Here is an 18,285-nt window from a genome sequence, read left to right on the forward strand (position 1 = left end):
ACAGAGCAGACCCTGCCTCAAAAAAGATAGAGATAGAGAGATAGAGAAATAGGGGAAGAGAGAGAGAGAGAGAGAGAGAGAGAGAGAGAGAGAGAAATAGTAGCTTTTGGTTTTGGTTAGAAAGGATTGCCCAAAATAAAACCTTGTGTTTAGAGGAAAGAGTATAAGGAATAAAACTAATTCTTTGGTCTTTTTTTCCCTCCTTTTCTCCTTAGGTTCCTTTTGAGGATGGCCACACAGACAACCACTTACCTCTTTTAGAAAATAATACACATTAACACCTCCCGATTGAAGGAGAAAAACTTTTTGCCTGAGACATAAAACCTTTTTTTAATAATAAAATATTGTGCAATATATTCAAAGAAAAGAAAACACAAATAAGCAGAAAACATACTTATTTTAAAAAAGAAAAAAAAGGATAAAAAAACCCAAACTGAAATTCTATATACGTTGTGTCTGTTACAAATGTCCTAGAAGAAATCATGCAGCTAAACAATGAAGAAGCCCAACTGGAGTGTTGCTTTGAAGATGACGCCTTCTTATATTTTCACAGCAAATGGGTGGTATCAAAATCAGACATTGCTTCTTGCTGATAAAAAGCCTGAAGGAAATAAGTGAAACTACATCTATGGGGAAAAAAAAAAAACACCGAGAAGTGCAAATGTTCGCATCCTTTTGTTTTTAAAAGATATGATGTCAGAATAAAATGTGGAAAACATACGGAAAACTAGTCTAGACTTTAAAGAATTGTGATCAGGTCACATTGTTAATAAAAAAAAAAAAAAAACGGGCTAGTCCCTATGTTATAGCCATATTAATGTTAAGCCATATTGACAAGACCAGTTATACAATAATTTGGTCTTAAAAAGTAACTACTTTTCTTTGAACTCTGGTTATTGACTTATCTAACTGTTGAAGATAGAGTCTTAGAAGACTAAGGTAAATTCTCACAGGGGCAGATATGTAGGTGTTATGTAACTAGGGTGTCATTCGCAAATGGTATAGTAGAATCTTATATACGGAAAAGAAAGCACATTTTTTTTTAAAAAAGATGCCAAGTTTTTTAATCTAATCATTATATTATTGGTATATTTTGGGGAACATAGGGTGAGTTATAAAAAGATCCACTACTGATAGTGAAAATTACCGGTTTGTAAAACATTAAGAGAAAAAATAGGATATTTTATACATGTGGTGAGTGGAGAACAGGGTAACTTTAAATGAAAGTGTAAGGCAAATTGTAAGCACCACAAGATATATCAGATTTGAGAGGTGCCATGTTAAACATTGTCCATTAAACTATAAAACTGTATTATGAAGTATTTGCATTCAGGGTGTCCTGAATATGATGGATTCTGTATTAGATTGTGTTCTAACTTTCTTACTATTTAAGGATTGGTTCTAAATCTTCACATTATAAAAGATTAAAAATAGTGAGAGGGAGCTATCACACAGGTACTATTAAAAGCTGTATTTGGAATATGTGTACCAATATCAGTTTTCCTTTTGTAGTACTGAATGACAGTGGAAGAATCAGCAGCCAATCTTCAAAGTTTAAATCATTTAAGGAAATGGGGAAACAAAATTCCAGGTAAATAACAAGACTGAAAAACTAGATTTAAAATAGTGGTTTTAGAAAACAGGATATCACAAGTAACAGTTTTTCAAATGGATTTTTTTAAAGATAAATTTATGAAAACAGGATAAACAATATAATGGAGAGAAGGAGAAATAGTGATGGGTCTGTTTTGCAGTAAAGTTTATGCAGAATGATGTTTTGCAGAAAATAACAGAAGCATCACTTTAAAAAATATATCATTAAGAGCCATGAAGTTAACTGATGAAAATAAGTGATATAACATACTTTGAAAGATTTTTAAATCCAGAAAATTCTGAATAGTGAATGAGCCTTCTGTAGGTTTTGATTTTTTTTCTTCAAATTATTTCCAACAAAGTTTGGCTATAAACTAACAACATCTATCCACAGGAATTTTAATAGGAAAGAATTAGAATTGTAGACTGATTGTTGGTCCTTTAAGTATGCTTGGAAGAAAATTCAATCGAGTTTCGAGGCTTTTTCTAAATGGGAGGGAAAACAATATTGATTTAGGATTATTTTCTTTCATTTAGGATTAGAACAGTTAAGTACCTTTAAAAAGGACTTTAAAAATTATTTTGATACTTATATATGATTTTTAATTGTTTTCGTATTTTCCAAATACCATATTAAAATTTTAATGAAATTTATCTCCTATGAAAGGAATTTCTTTAAAGCAAAATTCTGCTTTGCCTTTGATTTCCATTTTAAAAGTTAAAGGCTTCCATCTGAAACTCCTCAAATAGAGTCAGATTTTTGGCAATGGAAGTATTAAAATTCCGATCAGCCCTTTGGATGATGAAGTTTACCTGCATATTAGGATTTGTTAGGAGTTTTTGGCCTCACCAAGTGATTCTTTTCTATTGCAGAGAGCACTTTACTCACCTACCTGTTATGCAACTTTCCCTATGCCTGGAGGTGCCTCCAGCCAGGATACCCTACTTTGTTACCCAATTCTCCTTTTTGTTTTACAAGAGTATTCATAATATCTATATGTTTATATTCCAGACTACATATTTAAAAATGAGATCTCAAATTATATGAAATGGATTTTTAAATACTGTGTTGCATACATTGACCTATAAAGAAGATTAAATATTTAGGTGAATAATTCCCTGCTGCAGTATTTGTACACTTCAGACTACCTCTTAGGAAAAGCTTAACTTAGTATTGCAAAATTCCCTTTCTCTTTTTTTTTTAAGAGATGGGGTCTCGCACTGTTGCCCAGGCTGAAGTGCAGTGGCATGATCATAACTCACTGCATCCTCGAACTCCTGGGTTCAAGCAATCCTCCTGCTTCCATCTGCTGAGTAGGTAGGACTACAGCCATGCACCAACAAACCTGGCTAATTCTTTTTCATTTATATAGTTAGTATCTTGCTGTGTTGTTCAAGCTGGACTCCAACTCCCGGACTCAAGTAATCCTCCCACCTTAGTCTCCTGCATTGCTGGGATTATAGGCATGAGCCACTGCACCTGGCACCCAAATTACTTCTAGTTCTCAAGTTAGATGATTAATATCACACTTTTCTCATGTATGTTTTATGATAGCATTGAATTTTTATAATTAAAAATTTACTAATGCAAACAAGATTTACAGTCTTTAATACAATCTTAATTTTGGAATTCATGAAGGAATGACTAAGATCTAATTATTATTATTATTTTTTTTTTGAAACTGAGTCTCGCTTTGTCGCCTAGGCTGGAGTGCAGTGGTGCAATCTCAGCTCACTGCAACCTCCGTCTCCCGGGTTCAAGTGATTCTCCTGCCTCAGCCTGTTGAGTAGCTGGGACTACAGGTGCGCACCACCAAGCCCAGCTAATTTTTTTGTATTTTTAGTAGAGACGGGGTTTCACTGTGTTAGCCAGGATGGTCTCAATCTCCTGACCTCATGATCCGCCCACCTTGGCCTCCCAAAGTGTTGGGATTACAGGCATGAGCCACTGCACCTGGACAGATCTAATTTTTTAATAGTGTAAGAGAGATACACTGTGCATTCCATCTATGTCCTGAGTTAGTAATTCAAGTACCAAAAAGTAATTTAATATGAAACTCCTTGAAAATTCAGAGCTTACACTTGAATTCAAAATGCCTATTTTTGATTGTTTAAAAGTTACTTAAACCTGAGCTTTAGGACCTTTAAAATCTCAGCATGCCTTTTAAGCTAGTACTTTTCCTGTTTTGAGCTCTAGCAAATCTTCAGCAAGCCAAGGTGGTAGCCCTTTTTCAACACAATCAAAATAGAGAGGTCACCAGTTGTTTACTACCTTATGGTAAAATGCCCGGATCAAGATCCATGTATCCCCCCCATATTGTGATGATGCAATCAAAGCATAGTTTTTTTCTACTTTCTGAAATATTACTGATGAAATCACTTTACATTTAAGAGGAGAAAACAGACTGCCTTGGATTTTTTTTTGTCTTGAGAGAAAAAACAAAATATTTAGTGTTGCAAGCATAAACATTTGGACTCAATAAATGACAAATTATGAAACTTTTTTTGTCTTTTTAATACTAGGAGAAAATTAAAATCATGTACCCCCAAATAAGCCTCAGTTCCCATATTTAAACTTTTTTCTCATAGGAAAGCTACAGGAATTTTAAGATATCACATGGTTACATTTGCTTTTCTTCCAGATGGAGCTAAATTGCTATATGATACAGGGTTCATTTTATATTTCTCATATTAAAGATGAAAAAGTGAAAATTGAGTAGTTGACTCAAAATTATATGTAACAGTTGAATACAAACAAGATTACACGCAGTGAAACATTTAAATAGTTTTGGCAACTCCAAATATTTTGTGTTTCACAAAAGGAGTTAGGTTAACTTTTCCAAATATAACTCATTTTATACTATTTTAATAAGGAGAAACTTAAGGATGAGAAGGCATGAGGAAAAGTATACATTAATGAAAGCTATATACTAAAGCAGACCTTCAACAACAGCTCATAACTAATAAATGCTTTGTATTTTGTTTTCAAGCAGTTATGTAAACCGATTTGGTGATTTCTTACACCGTACTTACATTTACTTGACCCAAATTGCCGTATCACATCTCCTATGCCTTTTGCAGTTCCAGGTTGGAATCAGTATTTCAAATAAAGTAGGGACACATCTAAAATATTTGTGTATCGGAAAAGGTGTTTCTGGCTATTTAAACTCAAGCATCCTTTGCCACAGTAGTATCTCCATTTTGCACGGCACTACTGTCTCAAACCAGTTACATCTGAAAACCAGCAATTACTAGTCTTAGTTAATTACAAAAAAAAAAAAAAAAAAAAAATTTAAGCGATCTAGGCAGTGAGCATTTTTCCATACCTTTATGTGGGCATATGAGAATCGTTACTTCTTACTATAGGCAGTTGCTTATGTTCCCAGACATTATTAGAATAGCAGTTCTAGAAAAGTAGCCATGTGGAAATTTACAAGTGATTCTTGTAAACTTTGAAAATTATTGATGTTTTTGGAAACTAGGCTGATCTACTTTAATTGTTTATGTTTATTGTAAGATAACATGCTCTTTGGGCATTATTAGACCAGTCTCTTTACCTTGAGATACTAAGTTAATTACATGAGGTGTTAAATGGAAGTAATGATGTTAGTTAGTTGAAAATCGCAAGAAGTGTTTTTCTGAATTGTGTGCCCATTTGCCTTAACTTTTTCTAGTATTAGTTGCCTCAGGCCGTGACTCTTCAACTCTGTAATACTTGATACTGTATCAGGTATCTTGTGGGTAGAGAATATAGGGATTGCCAAAACTTTTGAAACATAGGTACCTTTTCTTTGTACTTTCCATCTTCTTTTCCCCTAAGTAGAAGGTTCTTTCCCATTGCTTTGTTTATATTAGGCATTCAAGTAATTGCTAATTGGTCTTGATGTGAAATAGTTATATGCTAGAGATTTCCCTTCATACAGATACCTGTTTTTACTGCCTAATCATCACAAGAGAACTTTGTGTCATTTATCTGATGCCACAAATAGAAGACTACTCATGTCAAAATAGCCGTATTAATGGTGTTAGAAAAAAGTGAAGCATTATGTAGCTAAAGGTTAATTTATATTCATCTGATAGTTATTCCTGTGATGTGATTTGGTGGAAAGAGTTCTTTGGAAGTTATTTCCTTTTTCTGGGGGTTTGGGGGTGGGGTGCAGGGGGTGTAAAGGAGGGAGAAGTGCTGCGGTAGTCAACGGTTAAAGACAACACTAGAAGAGGGGAATAATTTTAATTCAAATTTTTATTTAATCAAAAGTCAAAATGTGAATACTTGATTAGTGGAGTTATTGAATTGGTAAAACATACAATCAAAAGTGAATTCTTAGAACTATTATTATGTCTTAATCCAATCCCACTGAGCTATATCTTGATTTCATATTTTTATCATGTCTATAGCTTGTATCTTAATTGATATAACTCAAAAGTACCATATAGACATCTCAAACTAAAGATCACCAGGTGCTTAGTTTCAGAGCTGGGTTGTCTGCTATGGAAAATATTTCCCAGAATTTAGATGAGATTGGGAAAGATACTGCCCAGAAGAGTTCCTCCAAAATGCCCTTTATATAGAGCTCAGGAGAATCTGGAATAATACTGGGCTAGATACTGCCCTAAGGCCTTGTACACTTAAACTACCACGATGTGCCTTTCTGAATATTACCCAATTACTCCAGGAAGTGAGCATAAATATAACTGCCATTCTTTATTAACATTTTATGCCTATGCCGTTTTCAACTAGTTATGCAGTGACTAATTTTAGTTGTTTAGGCCCCAAGTACTATATTTGAATAATATTCCATGTTTTTAACATGAAGAAATGCTGCAATCCAACATGTACTCATCTCTCAAATATGAGGAAAGTTGGTGTAACAGTTACATTATTATTACTATAGGAATTGGAGAATAGGTATAGTTTTCATTAGTTTGTATTATACACAAAATTTTTTAAGAAAACAAAACCTATTTTCTAAACTTAGAATCCCTTAGTGAAGTCTATTCACTTTTCTGCTGTATGTTGTACAGTTAACATTGTGCAATTGGAATGACCAAGATACTAGTAAATCCTTTGGTGATCACATAAGTATAATCTTCCCCACTTTATACCAGAAGACTAAAGCTACAGTTTAAAAGTTCATTTGAAGTTTTGTTTTGCTCAGTGGCAAAGATCAAATGGGACCATCCCTCTCCCTGTTGACCACTCTAATTGAGTCCTGAGTGGAAAAAGCTTAAATATAAAGGGTTTGGCAACTTTTAGAAGAAGGAGACTCTTGAAAGAAGGTTACCAGGAAAATTGAGGATTAAAAAGATTTAGAAATAATAGCTATCAAATTCAAATTTGAGAATATTAATTTTGACTTAAAAGCATAATACACGAGTCCCCAATGCAAATATGCTTAATCCCTCACTCTATACATACTTATTTACACCTCTTGTTCCTTTTTAAGAAGTGAATGTAGTTAAGAAAAATGTTAAATGTAAACCTACTTTTCTGATTCCCCCACCCCTCAATCAGGACTCCAGGGTATAACACGGAAAGACAGAGAGACATTTTCAGTGGGGAATTACTTCTCTTACTGCATTTTTGAGGATATTGAGACCATTCTCCTTTTACTCATCTTGATTTTAAATTTTTCTTTTGGGTACCCAGAATGGTTCCAAGGTTAGTACTGCTTGAGCTCATTTCAGCTTCTGCCATGCATCTTTCCATATTTACTGAGTTTAAATGAATCATCTCAGAGAGAAAAGAAAAACTAAATATAGAAAAGTGGGAGTACTTTCACGTTTAATACGCAAGGGCATAAAATAGAATGTTAGGAAACAATTTGGATTTTTTTCCCCTAAAATATAGGTGACTATGGGCTAGTTTACAACTTTCCTTCTCTCACTGAAATAAAAATACATAGTTAAGGAATAGGGACGAATACATAACAGGTGACATTTGACAGTTTGGGCATATTCCTTGTTACTTTCTAATCTTGAGAATCACAGTTTGCTGTTTTAGAGGTATCTGAGAGGTTCCAGATAAAAAGCGATGGCTAAATGCTCTTAAACTTTGAGCGTGCTGGATGCTCTAAAGTAGGAGAGGAATTTATAACAGAAGCTTACAATGAAGAACCAGACATTCCGAGCCATCTGAGATCTTGCAATGAGAAGGCGCCAGGCGATAAGGAAGAGGGCAGTATTAAAGAGGTAGTGAATATTTCGGAGCCTAGGGAACAGACAGACATAACCAAAGTTAAAACTACCAGATACCCAACCACATTATCTGAAGATAAATATGTGTTTTCCTGGATATGACTGGCAAGTATTTATGAAGTGCTCAGAGTATTTGATATAACTTGGCCAATTGGTTTCTGCATCTTTCATTTCCACGGCATTCTTGCTGAATAGTCAGATTTCTACCATATTTCCCTAATTTCTCTTATACCTCTCTCCACTTGAAACTATTTACAAACATGACTAGCATAATCTTGTAAATATACTTTGGTCATGTTACCACATCATAAATCTTCACTGGTTCTTGTTCATTAGAAGGTACATTCTAAAGTTCTTGGCTTGCTATTCAATGTTCCTCCTTCCTGTTTTGCAAGCTACTTTTTTATCCTTATCATCTCTGCACTACAGATCCTCTGCTTCTACCAGGATTATACCAGAGTGCTAGAATTCCTTGTCCCTCAGGGATTACGATTGAAAGAAATTTAAGGAAGTTGAAAAAATTGAGAAGTGACTTTTTTCTAGGTTAAATAGCATAATCAGGTCTCCTGCCTGTTGGGTATTTATATCCCATTATGACAGAGTGTGGTAGAAGAAACAAATTTGGGTTCAAATCTGGCTCTTAGACTTACTGTGCAATTACCATGGGCAAGTTATTTGCTGTGTTTAAATCTAGATATCTGCCTCATAAAAATGGGGTAACAAAAGTAATACTTGCCTCATAGAGGTGTGCTGAAGTCTAAATGAAACTGTGTTACAGGGTAGAGTATGGAGTGCAGGACCTGTAATGTAGTAAATGCTCAAGAAATGTTCGTTCTCCTCTGCACAAATGTTATGTCTGGTATAAAGCCGATGCACAGTAGGTGCTCAATAAATATTAACTGACTGATTATACTTACCTTTTTAAGCGTTGCTTTGCTTCTGGGATCCCAGCCATATCCTCTTTCAATAAGTATTTTTTAACTCCCAAAACATAATTTTCAATGTATTCCAACCAGTTCAACTGGCGCACGTCAAAGTTGAATACCTGAGAGGCAAGAGAGATTATAGATTGCCAGAATTGCAGTGCTGGACAGTCACTTTGTCCACTTGAGGTTTCTTCTACGTAGATGAGTGACCTTCAATTTGGGAGACATAGGTTGGACCCTCTCCAAAGGAGAGATTATTTGAGTCATTATTTCAAAGGTACTGATAATATGGATTACTATTTACATAGGAATATTTAAACATGGATCAAACACAAACACTTCACATTTCTTGTGAGGGAGATTTAAAGGAAATAGTATTACATAGTCTGGTGAAAACTTATGGTTGGCTTGGTATATATTTCAGCTAACCGAGGAGTAATTATTTTTAAAAGTGATAGAATAATATGTTAGTGACCAAAACATAAATGATGCAACTTTCCCTTTCCTCTTAAATTTTGGTGTTATCCCTTTGTTCTACCATTCTTTCCTACAGCATTACCACTTCATTATGCAGATTAAACTTTGGGAAGCAAAGCCTTAAGGAATAAGTTACCAGAATTTATATTTAAGAAGAGAGTGATTGGTAGTGAAAGAAAAAAGGAGTGATCACAACATGGTGGAGGAGTAGGGAAGAAGGAGAAGGAAGAGATTGATCTGTTTAGGGAGAGAAATTGTGCCACATAGAAGACAGATACAGAGAGTGACAATAAAGAAAAATGATTAAAAAAATTTTAAGGTATCTTTGAGGAAGAGAAAAGAAAAACACTGGCATAACCAAAAATGTATTCTTTTTTTGGTTTGTTATGGAAAAGCTGGAGTAAAGATTTGAATTGCATTCCATAGATTTTATTTTTTGCGTACTTTGAAAATGATGCTGAGCTGACACAGGATCATGAGGTGGCCCAGATTTATATGGATTACAAATGGAGATAGGATGAGTTAGGAAGAGAAACCTGATAGGTCATTCTTGAGCCATCCAGGGATCTTTTCAAAATCTCCATATAAAGGGCCTAATTGGAGAAAGAAAGGGAGGGAAATGATCTTCAAATATATTAGAAAAAATAGTTTTGATTGAATATAAAGAACTTAGGGCACTAAAACTTGTTAGTAGAAAGAGTGTCAAGAAGATTCTGGTATCATCTCTGGAAATATTTCAAGTATTAGGTATTCTTGGAGAGTTTGGTATGACCCTGTTATCAAATAAAAGATTGCATCAGTGAGTGGATTTGGTTCAATAGAGTTTTATTTCATGTATTTGGAGAGAATGGCCTGGAAAATGGACTTGTGCTAGCATTTAAAAAGTCTAATATTTATAAATCTTAGCAAGTGGAGGGTTTGTTTAAGGTGCTTTTGTCCTTCCAATTGGGCACTCTTCTCTCTGCTTGGACATACAGCACTCTCAGATCACTTTTTGTCTATTAATCCCTGGACATTAAAAAAAAAAAAAGCCTATCTTTAGTGGAGAGTTTCACGTACAGCGAAAGAGAGTTGCTTGTTACTCTTAACTTACTGAACTTCTGGTGAGGCCTCACTAGGAAGGACTTTAATAGCTAAAACGGCTTAATTCAAATAAATGATATTCCTAGAACAACAAGAATGATGTTCCTTTGAATGGCACAAAGTAGACATTCAATAAATACTTGCTGAATACATTAATGAATTATAGAATTTTGGTCAAATTAATTTAAATATTAATTTTGAACACCAAAAGTGTTTCTTTTTTGTTACACAACAATTTATTCTATTTAGTCTGTATATAAGCTTTACATGAATATGACCAAAGTAAACTCTTAGTTTCCTTTTTTCAGACAATTAGTCTTTGATCGAGGCTTAGATGGTACCAAATAAAAGGCATATATTATCAAAACCAAAAAGCCAATCACCACTAAAGGTCAAGTTTGTTAACTTTAAAATGGCTACACGATTTTCTGAGAATCTCTTGGGTTTAATTCATAAATTGCATCTTTCCTCCAGAGTCTATATTTAGCTCTGTTTCTCTTCAGGAAATATTACACTTCTAAAGAATGTAATTGAATTTGACATCTTAAAGATTTAGTAGTTCTCTAGGGCTACTCGATTCTTTCTCCTTTATATGCAAATTAAATGTTATATTTTAATCACAGAAAACCATCTTAGAACTCGGAGGAAAGTAACTAAGTATTATTATCCCTATTTAACATTCTGGGCATTCAGTAGACATTTAATAATGAGCCCTTTGCTGATTCATTGTGCATATTGCTTTTGGTTTATCCTCTCAACTTGCATGGAGAAACATGACAAGAAATAACTTTTTAAAAATCATAAATGGGCCGGGCGTGGTGGCTCATGCCTGTAATCTCAACACTTTGGGAGGTCGAGGCAGGCAGATTACCTGAGGTCAGGAGTTCAAGACCCGCCTGACCAATATCGTGATACCCCGTCTGTACTAAAAATACAAAAATTAGCCAGGCGTCGTGGCATGCGCCTGTAGTCGCAGCTACTCGGGAGGTTGAGACAGGAGACGCGCTTGAACCCGGGAGGCAGAGGTTGCAGTGAGCCGAGATCTTGCCACTGCACTCCAGCCTGGGCAACAGAGCAAGACATGGTCTCAAAAAAAAAAAAAAAAAAAAAGTCATAAATGTATTTGCTTTAGATAACTTTTTCTAATTCATTCTTCCTTTTGAACAATGAGTCCTATGAAACTATATTTTCCTTTTCACTTTACTACCAGAAAGCTCAAGAACAAATTCACTGCTTAAATTAACTACAGCAACTTAGTAGGATCTTGTAGATTATGTATGGGCATTCTCTTTTTAAATTTTTAGCTGTGACTTCATATTCTGATTCATATTTTCCTTGGTTTTGCATTTTATTTTATTTCTATTTTGTTCTTTCATTATATGTATTTTTTGCAAGATACCTCAAACCTTTGTGAGATTTGGAGTATTAATAAAGAGAGCAGATGCGATTGCTCCAGAGAGTTTCAAAGACTTGTCCAAAAGCTGAATTGCTTTTTGAAAGAAATTCCATTATCACTTTGATTGGATATGGTTTTCATATTATCATTAATACTGCTTAGTCATTCATATAAGCAGAGGCTTTTATTTTTATAGTGTTTAACATTTCTAAGTTTGATTTCAAAGTGGCCCTCTTCAGAATCCTGGTTCCATATGGCAATTCAAACTGAATTTTGAGCCACACCAGAATTTGGTAATTACATTTAGTACTATTACTTTTGCTAAGATATTTTTGAGAGCATACGTTAAATCCACTGAAGCTTTGATTCTTTTTCATAAAATTTTGAAAGGTTAAAATAGTAAAATGTCAGAAATGAAACTAAGCTCATTACCTTTTGAGTTATTTAGGCAGGAAAATTCCATGGAGAAAATACATAAGGATAAGCCTACATAGAGTTTAAAGCTAAATTTTAAAAGAACTTACAATAGCTTGAATTTGTTTATTTGTTTTTGATTTATAAACTGGCTTAATCATCATTCATTTCAAACACTAGTTTGAAGAATTTTGTCTATATGTGGTATGTAAACATTTCTGAATAACTATTTCATGTCACTTTGAGAGGGAGCAATGATTTCAGATAAAATATCCCTCTAAATCTTGCCTTTTGTGCCTAATATAATATTTATTGTATTTGACATGGATAATGCTTAGGAAATAATTCTAGGGCTTTGATTTGAATCACACTCAGTAAGTTTGGTATGTAGAAGTGAAACCCTTAGCTGGCAAGCAAGGTCAGTTAGCCATCTGATGTATTGTTTTTTTTCTTTTTTTTAATTATTATATTTTAAGTTTTAGGATACGTGTGCATAACGTGCAGGCTTGTTACATATGTATACATGTGCCATGTTGGTGTGCTGCACCCATTAACTCGTCATTTAGCATTACGTATATCTCCTAATGCTATCCCTCCCCCCTCCCCCCACCCCACAACAGGCCCCGGTGTGTGATGTTCCCCTTCCCGTGTCCATGTGTTCTCATTGTTCAGTTCCCACCTATGAGTGAGAACATGCGGTTTTTGGTTTTTTGTCCTTGCGATAGTTTGCTGAGAATGATGGTTTCCAGCTTCATCCATGTCCCTACAAAGGACATGAACTCATCATATTTTATGGCTGCATAGTATTCCATGGTGTATATGTGCCACATTTTCTTAATCCAGTCCATCATTGTTGGACATTTGGGTTGGTTCCAAGTCTTTGCTATTGTGAATAGTGCCGCAATAAACATATGTGTGCATGTGTCTTTATAGCAGCATGATTTATAATCCTCTGGGTATATACCCAGTAATGGGATGGCTGGGTCAAATGGTATTTCTAGCTCTAGATCCCTGAGGAATCGCCACACCAACTTCCACAATGGTTGAACTAGTTTACAGTCCCACCAACAGTGTAAAAGTGTTCCTATTTCTCCACATCCTCTCCAGCACCTGTTCTTCCCTGACTTTTTAATGATTGCCATTCTAACTGGTGTGAGATGGTATCTCATTGTGGTTTTGATTTGCATTTCTCTGATGGCCAGTGATGATGAGCATTTTTTCATGTGTTTTTTGGCTGCATAAATGTCTTCTTTTGAGAAGTGTCTGTTCATATCCTTCGCCCACTTTTTGATGGGGTTGTTTGTTTTTTTCTTGTAAATTAGTTTGAGTTCATTGTAGATTCTGGATATTACCCCTTTGTCAGATGAGTAGGTTGCAAAAATTTTCTCCCATTTTGTAGGTTGCCTGTTCACTCTGATGGTGGTTTATTTTGCTATGCAGAAGCTCTTTAGTTGAATTAGATCCCATTTGTCAATTTTGGCTTTTGTTGCCATTGCTTTTGGTGTTTTAGACATGAAGTCCTTGCCCATGCCTATGTCCTGAATGTATTGCCTAGGTTTTCTTTTAGGGTTTTTATGGTTTTAGGTCTAACGTGTAAGTCTTTAATCCATCTTGAATTAATTTTTGTAGAAGGTGTAAGGAAGGATCCAGTTTCAGCTTTCTACATATGGCTAGCCAGTTTTCCCAGCACCATTTATTAAATAGGGAATCCTTTCCCCATTGCTTGTTTTTGTCAGGTTTGTCAAAGATCAGATAGTTGTAGATATGCAGCATTGTTTCTGAGGGCTCTGTTCTGTTCCATTGGTCTCTATCTCTGTTTTGGTGACAGTACCATGCTGTTTTGGTTACTGTAGCATTGTAGTATAGTTTGAAGTCAGGTAGCCTGATGCCTCCAGCTTTGTTCTTTTGGTTTAGGATTGACATGGCAATGCGGGCTCTTTTTTGGTTCCATATGAACTTTAAAGTAGTTTTTTCCAATTCTGTGAAGAAAGTCATTGGTAGCTTGATGGGGATGGCATTGAATCTATAAATTACCTTGGGCAGTATGGCCGTTTTCACGATATTGATTCTTCCTACCCATGAGCATGGAATGTTCTTCCATTTGTTTGTATCCTCTTTTATTTCATTGAGCAGTGGTTTGTAGTTCTCCTTGAAGAGGTCCTTCATATCCCTTGTAAGTTGGATTCCTAGGTATTTTATTCTCTTTGTAGCAATTATGAATGGGTGTTTACTCATGATTTGGCTCTCCGTTTGTCTGTCATTGGTGTATAGGTATACTTGTGATTTTTGCACATTGAGTTTTTATCCTGAGACTTTGCTGAAGTTGCTTATCAGCTTAAGGAGATTTTGGGCTGAGACGATGGGGTTTTCTAGATATACAATCATGTCATCTGCAAACAGGGACAATTTCACTTCCTCTTTTCCTAATTGAATGCCCTTTATTTCCTTCTCCTGCCTGATTGCCCTGGCCAGAACTTCCAACACTATGTTGAATAGGAGTGGTGAGAGAGGACATCCCTGTCTTGTGCCAGTTTTCAAAGGGAATGCTTCCAGTTTTTGTCCATTCCGTATGATATTGGCTGTGGGTTTGTCCTAGATAGCTCTTATTATTTTGAGATATGTCCCATCAATACCTAATTTATTGAGAGTTTTTAGCATGAAGGATTGTTGAATTTTGTCAAAAGCCTTTTCTCCGTCTATTGAGATAATCATGTGGTTTATGTCTTTGGTTCAGTTTATATGCAGGATTACGTTTATTGATTTTCGTATGTTGAACCAGCCTTGCATCCCAGGGATGAAGCCCACTTGATCATCATCATAAGCTTTTTGATGTGTTGCTGGATTTGGTTTGCCAGTATTTTATTGAGGATTTTTGCATCAATGTTCATCAAGGATATTGGTCTAAAATTCTCTTTTTTGGTTGTGTCTCTGCCAGGCTTTGGTATCAGGATGATGCTGGCCTCATAAAATGAGTTAGGGAGGATTCCCTCTTTTTCTATTGATTGGAATAGTTTCAGAATGAGTGGTACCAGCTCCTCCTCGTAACTCTGGTAGAATTCGGCTGTGAATCCATCTGGTCCTGGACTTTTTTTGGTTGGTAAGCTATTAATTATTGCCTCAATTTCAGAGCCTGTTATTGGTCTATTCAGAGATTCAGCTTCTTCCTGGTTTAGTCTTGGGAGGGTGTATGTGTCGAGGAATTTATCCATTTCTTCTAGATTTTCTAGTTTATTTGCACAGAGGTATTTATAGTATTCTCTGATGGTAGTTTGTATTTCTGTGGGATCGGTGGTTATATCCCCTTTGTCATTTTTTATTGCATCTATTTGATTCTTCTCTCTTTTCTTCTTTATTAGTCTTGCTAGCAGTGTATCAGTTTTGTTGATCTTTTCAAAAAACCAGCTCCTGGATTCACTGATTTTTTGAAGGGTTTTTTTGTGTCTCTATTTCCTTCAGTTCTGCTCTACTCTTGGTTATTTCTTGCCTTCTGCTAGCTTTTGAATGTGTTTGCTCTTGCTTCTCTAGTTCTTTTAATTGTGATGTTAGGGTGTCAATTTTAGATCTTTCTTGCTTTCTCTTGTGGGCATTTAGTGCTATAAATTTCCCTCTACACACTGCTTTGAATGTGTCCCAGAGATTCTGGTATGTTGTGTCTTTGTTCTCGTTGGTTTCAAAGAACATCTTTATTTCTGCCTTCATTTCGTTATGTACCCAGTAGTCACTGAGGAGCAGGTTGTTCAGTTTCCATGTAGTTGAGCGGTTTTGAGTGAGTTTCCTAATCCTGAGTTCTAGTTTGATTGCACTGTGGTCTGAGAGACAGTTCATTATAATTTCTGTTCTTTTACATTTGCTGAGGAGTGTTTTACTTCCAACTATGTGGTCAATTTTGGAATAGGTGTGGTGTGGTGCTGGAAAGAATGTATATTCTGTTGATTTGGGGTGGAGAGTTCTGTAGATGTCTATTAGGTCCGCTTGGTGCAGAGCTGAGTTCAATTCCTGGATATCCTTGTTAACTTTCTGTCTCGTCGATCTGTCTAATGTTGACAGTGGGGTGTTAAAGTCCCCCATTATTATTGTATGGGAGTCTAAGTCTCTTTGTAGGTCACTAAGGGCTTGCTTTATGAATCTGGGTGCTCCCGTATTGGGTGCATATATATTTAGGATAGTTAGTTCTTCTTGTTGAATTGATCCCTTTACCATTATGTAATGGCCTTCTTTGTCTCTTTTGATCTTTGTTGGTTTAAAGTCTGTTTTATCAGAGACTAGGATTGCAACCTCTGCCTTTTTTTGTTTTCCATTTGCTTGGTAGATCTTCCTCCATCCCTTTATTTTGAGCCTATGTGTGTCTCTGCACATGAGATCGGTTTCCTGAATACAGCACACTGATGGGTCTTGACTCTTTATCCAATTTTCCAGTCTGTGCCTTTTAATTGGAGCATTTAGCCCATTTACATTTAAGGTTAGTATTGTTATGTGTGAATTTGATTCTGTCATCATGATGTTAGCTGGTTATTTTGCTCGTCAGTTGATGCAGTTTCTTCCTAGCCTTGATGATCTTTACAATTTGGCATGTTTTTGCAGTGGCTGGTACCGGTTGTTGCTTTCCATGTTTAGTGCTTCCTTCAGGAGCTCTTTTAGGGCAGGCCTGGTGGTGACAAAATCTCTCAGCATTTGCTTGTCTGTAAAGTATCTTATTTCTCCTTCACTTATGAAGCTTAGTTTGGCTTGATATGAAATTCTGGGTTGAAAATTCTTTTCTTTAAGAATGTTTAATATTGGCCCCCACTCTCTTCTGGCTTGTAGAGTTTCTGCCGAGAGATCATCTGTTAGTCTGATGGGCTTCCCTTTTTGGGTAACCCGACCTTTCTCTCTGGCTGCTCTTAACATTTTTTTTCCTTCATTTCAACTTTGGTGAATCTGACAATTATGTGTCTTGGAGTTGCTCTTCTCGAGGAGTATCTTTGTGGCATTCTCTGTATTTCCTGAATTTGAATGTTGGCCTGCCTGGCTAGACTGGGGAAGTTCTCCTGGATAATATCCTGCAGAGTGTTTCCCATCTTGATTCCATTCTCCCCGTCACTTTCAGGTACACCAATCAGACCTAGATTTGGTCTTTTCACATAGTCCCATATTTCTTGGAGGCTTTGTTCATTTCTTTTTATTCTTTTTTCTCTAAACTTCTCTTCACGCTTCATTTCATTCATTTCGTCTTCCATCGCTGACACCCTTTCTTCCAGTTGATCGCATCGGTTACTGAGGCTTGTGCATTTGTCACGTAGTTCTCGAGCCTTGGCTTTCAGCTCCATCAGCTCCTTTAAGGACTTGTCTGCATTGGTTATTCTAGTTATCCATTCGTCTAATTTTTTTTTCAAAGTTTTTAACTTCTTTGCCATTGGTTCGAACTTCCTCCTTTAGCTCGGAGTAGTTTGATCTTCTGAAGCCTTCCTCTCTCAACTCGTCAAAGTCATTCTCTGTCCAGCTTTGTTCTGTTGCCGGTGAGGAGCTGTGTTCCTTTGGAGGAAGAGAGGCACTCTGATTTTTAGAGTTTCTGGTTTTTCTACTCTGTGTTTTCCCCATCTTTGTGGTTTTATCTACCTTTGGTCTTTGATGATGGTGACATACAGATGGGTTTTTGGTGTGGATGTCCTTTCTGTTTGTTAGTTTTCCTTCTAACAGTCAGGACCCTCAGCTGCAGGTCTGTTGGAGTTTACTGGAGGTCCACTCCAGACCCTGTTTGCCTGGGTATCAGCAGTGGTGGCTGCAGAACAGCGGATATTGGTGAACTGTAAATTCTGCTGCCTGATCGTTCCTCTGGAAGTTTTGTCTCAGAGGAGTACCTGGCCGTGTGATGTGTCAGTCCGCCCCTACTTGGGGGTGCCTCCCAGTTAGGCTACTTGGGGGTCAGGGACCCACTTGAGGAGGCAGTCTGCCCATTCTCAGATCTCAAGCTGTGTGCTGGAAGAACTACTACTCTCTTCAAAGCTGTCAGACAGGGACATTTAAGACTGCAGAGGTTATTGCTGTCTTTTGTTTGTCTGTGCCCTGCCCCCAGAGGTGGAGCCTACAGAGGCAGGCAGGCCTCCTTGATCTGTGGTGGGCTCCACCCAGTTTGAGCTTCCGGGCCGCTTTGTTTACCTATTCAGGCCTGAGCAGTGGCGGGCGCACCTCCCCCAGCCTCGCTGCTGCCTTGCAGTTTGA

At 36.4% G+C, this 18,285-nt stretch overlaps 2 protein-coding genes across 4 annotated transcripts in view; one reads left to right on the top strand and one right to left on the bottom strand.

The window, feature by feature from the left end:
• ERGIC2 (ERGIC and golgi 2) overlaps window positions 1-4,092 on the top strand; it is a 44,252-nt gene extending 40,160 nt beyond the window's left edge. For both annotated transcript variants that reach the window (XM_003828835.7, XM_034936108.3), the window contains one exon: window positions 216-4,092. In XM_003828835.7, coding sequence (XP_003828883.1) covers window positions 216-278 — 63 coding nt within the window. In that variant the 3' untranslated portion in view covers window positions 279-4,092. The remainder of the gene's footprint in view (window positions 1-215) is intronic.
• Window positions 4,093-7,361: 3,269 nt separating this feature from the next.
• FAR2 (fatty acyl-CoA reductase 2) overlaps window positions 7,362-18,285 on the bottom strand; it is a 189,844-nt gene continuing 178,920 nt past the window's right edge. For both annotated transcript variants that reach the window (XM_003828833.5, XM_034936107.3), the window contains 2 exons: window positions 8,709-8,836; window positions 7,362-7,804 (listed from right to left, as the gene is read on the bottom strand). In XM_003828833.5, the coding sequence (XP_003828881.1) occupies window positions 7,642-7,804; window positions 8,709-8,836 (291 nt within the window). In that variant the 3' untranslated portion in view covers window positions 7,362-7,641. The remainder of the gene's footprint in view (window positions 7,805-8,708; window positions 8,837-18,285) is intronic.

Source organism: Pan paniscus, chromosome 10, assembly GCF_029289425.2.
Source record: "Pan paniscus chromosome 10, NHGRI_mPanPan1-v2.0_pri, whole genome shotgun sequence".
NCBI lineage: Eukaryota > Metazoa > Chordata > Mammalia > Primates > Hominidae > Pan > Pan paniscus.